This window comes from Larimichthys crocea, chromosome VIII (assembly GCF_000972845.2).
Source record: "Larimichthys crocea isolate SSNF chromosome VIII, L_crocea_2.0, whole genome shotgun sequence".
NCBI classification, from domain to species: Eukaryota; Metazoa; Chordata; class Actinopteri; family Sciaenidae; genus Larimichthys; species Larimichthys crocea.
This window is the reverse complement of record NC_040018.1, coordinates 28,908,938-28,918,536: the sequence shown is the minus strand read 5'-3', so window position 1 is coordinate 28,918,536 and position 9,599 is coordinate 28,908,938. Positions and strand designations below refer to the sequence as shown.

The window sequence follows — 9,599 nt, the reverse complement described above, 5'->3', positions numbered from 1 at the left end:
GAGCACACACAGGCACTCTGTCAGCTCTACATCAACACTGACACTGAAATGTTCAATTATCTACGAATGTACTTACTGTTAAGTCTACGAATGAACATCTGGGTCCAGAAACGTTCGTTAACGTAGTTGAAACGTCTGACAGGATGTTGCCAGAGACACTCGTCTTTAACTTAAGACACTACTGTATGTTCAACAAGTTCTAATACTAGTGTCCTATGTGACATGAACTGCACCGTGGCTAGGGATGGGAATCCGTGTGTTTCAATTCCATGAATCGTTTGGCAGTTTATCTAACGATTCTCTTACCGATTCCACAAAACACGATTCCAGCAAGCACGACTAATTACGCCACGTAACTTACGCAAGTTTCTTACGTGCAGTGCAATCAGTAGTAAACAATGTCACCCACTCGGTTCAAACGCTCCAAAGTTCGGCTGCATTTTACCAAAACAGACGGCAACAGGGCGACTTGCAATCATTGCAAAGTGGAGATAACAGCGTCGGGAGGGAACACGACGAACATGCAGAAACATTTGCGCACACAACATGCAATATTTTTAAATGAATGTCGTGTTTTTGACACGCTTCGGACTGGAGATGAATCTCAACCTAGCAGCAGCGGCAGCAGCCAGGCTATGACCACCTCTGTGGTTACTACAGAAGGTAAATAACACACTGCCTACCATGTTAGCGCCATGTGCTTCTTTGTAAAACATTTGAAAACTAAACAAAGATGCTGCTGATCAAACTGTTTGTTCTCCTTTTTTCCCCCAAATGAGAATCGATAATGGAATCGGAATCGTAAAAATCTTATCAATTCCCATCCCTAACCGTGGCGTTAATTAAGGTTAAAGGATGAACATTATTATGATGCAAGATGTAATTATTCCTGCTCTGACACACACACACATGCAGTTTGTGTACATCACCAGGTGTGTGCGTAAATGCTCTCACTGTCTGTAATCAGCTGGCTGACGTCCTCTGGTTACTCACACTGACTGCAGAGAGCTCAACAGCGTCAGTGTTGACGGGCACTGCCTCCATCTGACGGCGGGGTTCCTCTTTGCAGCGATGAGGTATGTGTACGCTCACAGGTACGTAACTGTGGGCCTGAACATTAGTGGACTGTGTGTGTGTTTGTACGTGTGCGAATGACGAGTGCACCCAGACATTCACCGTGCTTGCACATCAGCTGTTGATGATCCAGCAATGTAGGAAAGAAAATAGACAACATGAGAGATGAATGCAAACATCAGTCCAGTTATGAGAGTGATGGAGAGAGAGAGAGAGAGAGAGAGAGAGAGAGAGAGAGAGAGACAGAGAGAGAGAGAGAGAGAGAGGGGGCGGGGTTACTCAGAAAAGGGCGGGAACATGCCCAGATCAGCGAAGTCCTCGATGTTGTAGTTGGCTGTTCCCTGGGTGGGATCTCCAGCCATGGGCAACATGTCCTGCAGAGACACAGGGAGGGGAGGGGGGTGAGGACACAGACATCTGATATGTGTGTGTGTGTGTGTGTGTGTGTGTGCGTGTGTGTGTGTTTTACCTGGAATACTTCTGTCTGGCTGGGGTTGGGGTGTGTGTGCTGCTCCCCGGTCTGCTGGGAGTGATGCTGGTTCTGCCACTGGGACCAGACCTCGCTGGGTCGACCCTGGAACTGGGCTCCACTCTGACTGCTCTCCCCCGACACATCTGGAAACACACACTCACAGTTAGCGACTGATAACAGATCTGATGTCGTATCAGATCATTCAAAGAGAGAGTTTGTGGATTGTTGGTTGCTGTGAGTCTGAGTATGACACATACTAAGTCTTTAATATTTCCCAGTGGATTATCTGGTAGCATTCTGTGTAAACAGATGATTGTTGAATTTCAACACATCACAGACGTGGGATGTTTGTTAGAGAAGCTGCAGATGTTTTTCTCCCATCAGCACGTCGCTCTCTGAGGAAGATGTTTCTCTTCCGTGCTGTAGAATCCATCTAACACTCAAACACTGGCGGCTCTCGTGCTTCATGATACCCACAGAGGTGGTTTGGTTGGGCTCAGACACAAAAACGACTTGTCTCAGATTAAAATAAGTAAAAGAGTTCAAGATAAATCAACACAGACTTCACTCGACATACAAACAGTGGTGTCCTGAGTCTGAGCCCTGTGTTTGTTTGACTTCATGTGGACACCATGGCACATCAAGATATAACGCCAAACAGACGTGTTGACATCAGTTTCTAAAGGAATTTTGGGTGTGCCTGACTCTGGCCCTGTCGCCCCCGTACATTATTATTCACACTGCTCAGCAAATTCAGTATTAATACAACAAGCTGTGTCATTATTGCCTTTTTAATGGGCTCTTATTTTGAAAGACTTTTGTCTTGTCTGTGTGTGTGTGTGTATGCTTGTGTGGTCTTGTGTCTGTTAATGAGAGAGTTTTACAAAGTCTTTTATTTTGAAGGGACTCTTATTTTGACTTTTGGCTTGTCTGTGTGTGTTTGTGTGTGTATGTGTGTGTGTGTATGTGAGAGGGGCCAGGTGGAGCCCACCAATCAGAGCAGAGCAATCAACCGCAGCTGCTCCTGTGACATTTAAAAAAAACGCTGAAAGTACCCCTCGAACAAGAAGGATTTTTGGCCAAACCGTATTTCCAATCATTGAACAGGCTTCACTTTAAGCATCTTGAGCCCTTCCTGAACGTCTACATAGGTATTTTGTGTCAGTAAAATGACGAAATGTGACCTTTAGAGTGATTCAAAGAAACATTACTTCTGCTTTCCTCCAGAAACGTTCCCGCCTTTTTACCATGGCAGTCTAAGAGGCTGTGGATGGGTGTTGCTGCCGCATCTGTGTGTCCCACGCCAAAACCGTAAGTGTGACAGCTTCAGCAGTGTTATCACTGCGACCACCACAACGTTTCTATGCATAAATATTTCTGCAGAGTGAAATTTGTGGCCTCGAGAGCAGTTTACAAATACATTTTTTGACAGTTTTTTCTCTCCTTTTCCACTCTAGCGATGATGTTACCAACTGTAGCTTGTGAACATTCTACCAATACACACCCATTCAATTTTTGGCGTGGTTTTTGGTGATTTTTAGGCAAACCGTTTGGCGAAATACTTAGAAACGTACTTTTTGATACCTTTTTGTGTATGTGCGACAAAAACTGCGGGAGGAGTAGTGTGCCAAAAAAAGGGCGTAAGAATAATAATAAGCGTGGTGAATAGTATATAGTGTGCACTTTCAGGCACACTCAATAACACTGATCATGGCATGAAACTATCAGTGCAGATGTTTTTCTCCCATCAGCACGTCGCTCTCTGAGGAAGATGTTTCTCTTCCATGCTGTAGAATCCGTCTAACACTCAAACACTGGCGGCTCTCGTGCTTCATGATACCCACAGAGGTGGTTTGGTTGGGCTTAGACACAAAAACGACTTGTCTCAGATTAAAATAAGTAAAAGAGTTCAAAATAAATCAACACAGACTTCACTCGACATACAAACAGTGGTGTCCTGAGTCTGAGCCGTGTGTTTGTTTGACTCATCTTTCCACCTCAGTCACCTCCATGTGGACACTATGGCACGTCAAGATATAACACCAAACAGACGTGTTGACATCAGTTTCTAAAGAAATTTTGAGTGTGCCTGACTCTGGCCCCGTCACCCCCGTACATTATTATTAACACTGCTCAGCAAATTCAGTATTAATACAACAAGCTGTGTCATTATTGCCTTTTTCACGGGCTCTTATTTTGAAAGACTTTTGTCTTGTCTGTGTGTGTGTGCATGCTTGTGTGGTCTTGTGTCTGTTAATGAGAGAGTTTTACAAAGTCCTTTATTTTGAAGGGACTCTTATTTTGAAAGACTTTTGGCTTGTCTGTGTTTGTGTGTGTGTATGTGAGAGGGGCCAGGTGGAGCCCACCAATCAGAGCAGAGCAATCAACCGCAGCTGCTCCTGTGACATTTAAAAAAAAAAACGCTGAAAGTACCCCTCGAACAGGAAGGATTTCTGGCCAAACCGTATTTCCAATCATTGAACAGGCTTCACTTTAAGCATCTTGAGCCCTTCCTGAACGTCTACATAGGTATTTGGTGTCAGTAAAATGAAGAAATGTGACCTTTAGAGCGATTCAAAGAAACGTTACTTCTGCTTTCCTCCAGGAACGTTCCCGCCTTTTTAACATGGCAGTCTAAGAGGCTGTGGATGGGTGTTGCTGCCGCATCTGTGTGTCCCACGCCAAAACCGTAAGTGTGACAGCTTCAGCAGTGTTATCACTGTGACCACCACAACGTTTCTATGCAGAAATATTTCTGCAGAGTGAAATTTATGGCCTCGAGAGCAGATTTTTAGGCAAACCGCTTGGTGAAATACATAGAAACGTATGTTTTGATACCTTTTTGTGTATGTGGGACAAAAACTGCGGGAGGAGTAGCGTGCCAAAAAAAGGGCGTAAGAATAATAAGCGCGGTGAATAGTATATAGTGTGCTCTTTCAGGCACACTATATACTATTCACAGGCACACTCAATACTATTCACAGGCACACTCAATAACACTGATCATAGCAATAAACTATCAGCAGTAGTAGCAGAGTTAGCTTAGACAGACCTCGAGACACAAAGGAAAAATAAATGGAGGACTCGTGACTTCTGTGTCTTAATTACAGAGTACTCTGTCAGGTTATTACTGTACATAATTACAGACAGAGCTTTAATGAAATGCAGCCTGTTTACTCATTGTCTCGTTAAATTCAGATTAAAGTGGAGAAGATTTCGCGGCATGTGTCACGTTCTGACAGATGAACTATTTCCATTCACTTGTTAACGGCAGTCACTTCTGCTGTCAGTCAAACTCCACAGTTCTATTACAGCACATGGTGGATGTTGTTTGTTGTCGCTGCTTTGGATGTGAAAGATCTGCATCAACTTAAAATATATTGAACAAGTGGAAACAACTGGGAGGAATTAGTCAGGAAGCTGAATTTATGAAGATGAAGGTAACCGTGGAGAGTCCGAGCTGTCCTCAGGTCATTCTGAGGATCTCAGAATCAGGTACAACACTACCCCCTGATCTGGGGATATTTTACATTTGAATGTGTTGGTATCAGTTGATTCTTTACTGAACTTTACTGTTTTGCAGAGCTGCTGTGCTGCAATTAGATTCAAAGTCAGATTCAAACCCTGGGCTTCCGCAGCAAGGACTGAGCCTTTGTACATGGGGCGGCTCCTCTACCAACTGAGCTAAACACCGCCCTGGGTGAATGACTTTCAGCGATTTTCAACGAGCTGCAGCATAAGCTACAGGTGTGGTTCAGTTCAGTTCATCCAATAACACGGCAAGTATTTTTTGAAAGTGCTTGCACTTTTTCCAAACGGTTCCCAACGACGACCCTAACAGTTCTGTGTAACAAATCATGTGGTGCAGTCTTGTTACGTGACCTCCTGACCAAATTACAGTGTTTCCAAAGAAGTCGTCACGCTGCGTAACATGTAAATAGACGTGAAATATGATGATGTGAAAAACGTTCGAACTCCATATTTCACTGTAAACATTGTGCATGGTGGAGTTTGAGCTGTCATTCACTGTGAGGTGTTCCATCAGCTGTTTTCAAACATGTTGCTGCCATAAAATTCAAAATGCTCATATCGTTTTACAAAAACAATCAAATTTCTCAGCCTCGACATCTGATAAGTTGTCTTTGTGCTAGTTTCAATTAAATCTGAGGTGTTTTTCCCGTCATCACATTTAGTTTGTTTACATTCTACGCAGCCTGCCAGCTTTTTTTGGGAAACGGGCTCACACAAATGAAGTTGGCATGACGTGCGTGTTTGATAAGTCTTTTCTGCTTGGCAAACAGCAGCGTGCGCGACGTTCAGGTAACTGCTTCTCGCCTTCAGCCGGCGGCTGATCATATTAGCTCTCTGTAATTAACGTTAATCCTGCGTGTAACTCGATGAGTGACTCGAATGAAACCTGGCTGTTGGCGAGGTTTTTCGTGCTCTCTGCACGCCCGTGTTGATTTTGTGAATATTAAAGGACGTGGATCAGAGCCAGGAGGAGAAAAACTTGATCAGGACATACCTCGACTTGGCTTCTTATTCACATATCGATTCCACTCGTAAAAAATATCAACCTGCTGTTTGTGAGTGAATGGTAGCTGAAATGTACAGAAATATGTTCTCTGTAGGTAGTTTATCAACACTTATACAACATCTACATGAACACACACACACAGAGAAACGCTCTGAGAGTACATTACAGCAGAGCAGATTGATAGGCCGCCTGCCTCCCCCTGCTGCAGAGGAACATTCTTCGTGTTTCACAATCATAAACAAAACGCTCATCTCATCTGATGCTGACGGAGAGAGAGAGAGGGGGAGGAGAGCACGCGTGAAAAAACACACGGAAAAGTAATTAAGCAAACACGCAGCGTGAAGAGGGAAGCAGGCGAGGTAAGGAAGAAAAAAAAAAAGAGTATTATGAAGTAAAACCTGTAACTGACACCATCCTTCAAATGTTCTGACAGGAAGAACGAGGTGGAGAATGACAAAAAGTAAAAGAATGAGCCTGAGAGAACAAAGAGAGGAAAGAAAGAAGAAATAAGTGGGGCAGTATAGAGAGAGAGAGAGAGATAATCCATTTGGTAAATGTGTGTGTCCATTAAAAGGTCATCAAGTAGTCGCTGCATGCTGGACATGCTTCATTCTGCAGCCATGTGGACAACAAACAGCAGCTGGCCGATGAGCCGGCACCGACTGAAGCCAACGGTGTGGCTGCAGGAGAGCAAGGTGTCGGTCAGTCGGTCTTTGTTTTTAGACTGAAACGTCTCAACTACAGCTGTAACTTTCATCAACAAGTATATCACTATGGATTTATCTGCTGATGTTTCTACTCGTCTGTGCAAATTCGCATCCACCAGGGACAGAGTGAGAGCTCAGTGATGTATGCTGCTAAACTGACATCAGTCAGAGTAGTGGTTAAATGAATGGGTTCTCTGGGGATGAAGCAGCTTTCTGAATAAATGCTCCACACTACCGTCTGATACGTATTCAGACACAAACACTCAGGGAAGACAGTCCTTAAACACTGTACGAACAAATCGTCAAACTGATATCAAGTACAGCATTTTTTTCTTTCGACTCAGTGAACAGCGACATCTCTGGACCCCAGAGGCTGCAAACATGAAGCTGATTGTGACTCCACCAGAGGCAGCGTGGTACGTTTTGCAGAGTCTGTTCTATTTAACGGATACCGGCTGGACACAGACTCAGAAACGCCTCAGAGAGACATTACTGACGGGCCTCCCAGCCTGCACAGAGAAACCCTTTCCGATGATCCAGAGGAACGCAGCGCCACGCTTTGTTTTCAATCAACCCAAAAGGTCACGTTATCCTGCTGCTCGCTGACATCAAGCTCCACTGCCTATCTGTAGCAGCCTGCATTAAACTCAAATTGCTAATGCTGACTACGAAGTAGTGTAAGGTTCTGCACCCACCTGCTTATGCATGTTGTGGAGAAATTGCTGCTTAAGTCAAAGGTCAATGGTGAGGTCAGGGGGGAAGAAAGTGTTCAGGAGCCTCTGATGTCTTATGCTGTATTATTTATTGACGCTTGATCAAGGAGAATTAGAGACACTCTCAAAGTTCATCAGAAGTGCCTGAGTCGGTCTCACATTCTGCCCAACTCATCCTGGTGGATCGACTTTAAACCCCAAGATAACACCACAAATACTACACGCCCAGAATTAGTCAAAGAGAAAGTCTTTACCCATGGAGGTGTTATTGTCAGCATGTTCTAGTCTGGAGACACATATGTCTGTTTACACAGATTGGAACGTCAACAACAAGCTATTATGTCTATGAAGGCAGCAATAGGTCTCTTTGACCCTGACCACCACAGTGTTGAGATAGACTGGCACCTACTGTTCTCAACCAAAGCCAAACAACTAATACTGCTGAGGACCTCAAGGCCCACATGTGACCTCGTGTAACCTAAGGATAGAAAATTCCTTAACAATGCAGACATGTTACCTCCAGTGTTGCCATGGACACTGTAGGAGAGAGGAATAATGCTGTGAGAGAGACAGGACTCAGGACAAGCCAACCTTTCTCCTCTGGTGGAACGTCTAGCTTCACAAACCTCCTGAAGACCTCCAGCTCTTCAGAGAGGACCTCCTCTACAACACTACCAACAACTTGACATGATAAATACAGTGATGATGCATTCATGTGCAGACTGAAATCATACATTCGTGAAACACCAGTGTGTCTGTGAACGCGGCGTTGATGATGTCAGAGTGTCCCGGCAGCACAACAAATACATTCTCTACAAACGCTGCTGTACAAACGACTGTGAGGCGGGATTTAATGACGCTCAGCATTTTACCATTCACTCACTTCACTTCAATCTGACACGCCTTTCTGTGCCAGCCTGTCAATGCAGAAAGTCTTTTTTTTTATTAAGTAGTGTTCAGAAGCACTCAGATGCAACCTCACTGTGTTATTCATGAAACTCATAAAAAGGCTGTTAGCGCAGTGTGAGGTGAGAAGAAAGCTTCGAAGGCCATGGAGAATGATGTATATTAATGGTGGATGGAAGCGTTAATGACCGACTGTGGCTCTGTCTGCTTTGCTTCCCCATCCATGTAATTACCTCCACACCCCGGACAAAATAATCCAGTAAGGCTTGAGAGCGGAGAAACATCTTTCCTCACTGAACTGAACATTTGGCATAAAACGTGGCGTCAGCTGAGGTCTGAAGATACCAACAATCTCCTCTTTCTTCTCCCCTTGTGAATATTATTCATTCTGTTTTGGAAGCACATTGTGTGGAAGTTGATTGAATCTTTCATAACTATTAGAAACTCATTCTGCTGATCACACCATTTCTCAACACTCTGCAGGCATGGCAGATCACGTTTTGATCGACAGCTCCCACATGAATACTGACAGTGGAGCTAAGCAGCGACCTGCTGTGGATGAGAGAGCAGCAAAACTCATTTACACACCTAAAAAAAAAATCGACATTCGGTGCATCGCTATATTTACAGTATTTTCACCTCTTTACTTTGCCTGCTCTGATTGAACTGAAGTGCTTATCTACGCTCTGTGCAGAATATTTTCACACCTCACTCTGTCAGTTGAGGATTTATATCAACCAAACCAGAGCTGGAGATTGTAGGAACAGTGAAAAGGCATTTTGGTGAGTTTGATTTTCTGTCTGTCATGTTTGAAGTGTGTTCTATGTAGGGCTTCCACAAACGATTATTTTGATAGTCGACTAATCACAGATTATTTTTTCGATTAGTCGACTAATCGGATCGTGCGTAAATTCACTGTCCCTGTAAGTGGCAGGGGTGGGCGGGCGCTGTAAACCTCGCGGACGGAGCCGTGAGCCACCTTCGCCCCAGAGTCTTTCCATGCCGACCCAGAGCCGCCGCGGAGGAAATGCGCCCGGCGGGGGCCAGCCAGTGACGGGGAGAGGTCCCACGAGGGGATCCTCCCGCACCGTGCGGCCATCCCTGACCCACCGAGTTGAATCCCCCGGGCAAACTGCGCGGAAGTTGCGGAAAAATCGCGGTGATTGGTTAGAATTGCAACACCGCCCTGA

General features: G+C 44.7%; 1 protein-coding gene across 6 annotated transcripts in view; it reads right to left on the bottom strand.

The window, feature by feature from the left end:
- Positions 1-1,056: 1,056 nt before the first annotated feature.
- arnt2 (aryl-hydrocarbon receptor nuclear translocator 2) overlaps positions 1,057-9,599 on the bottom strand; it is an 83,186-nt gene continuing 74,643 nt past the window's right edge. For all 6 annotated transcript variants that reach the window (XM_027281513.1, XM_027281515.1, XM_027281516.1 and 3 more), the window contains 2 exons: positions 1,544-1,689; positions 1,057-1,448 (listed from right to left, as the gene is read on the bottom strand). In XM_027281513.1, the coding sequence (XP_027137314.1) occupies positions 1,350-1,448; positions 1,544-1,689 (245 nt within the window). In that variant the 3' untranslated portion in view covers positions 1,057-1,349. The remainder of the gene's footprint in view (positions 1,449-1,543; positions 1,690-9,599) is intronic.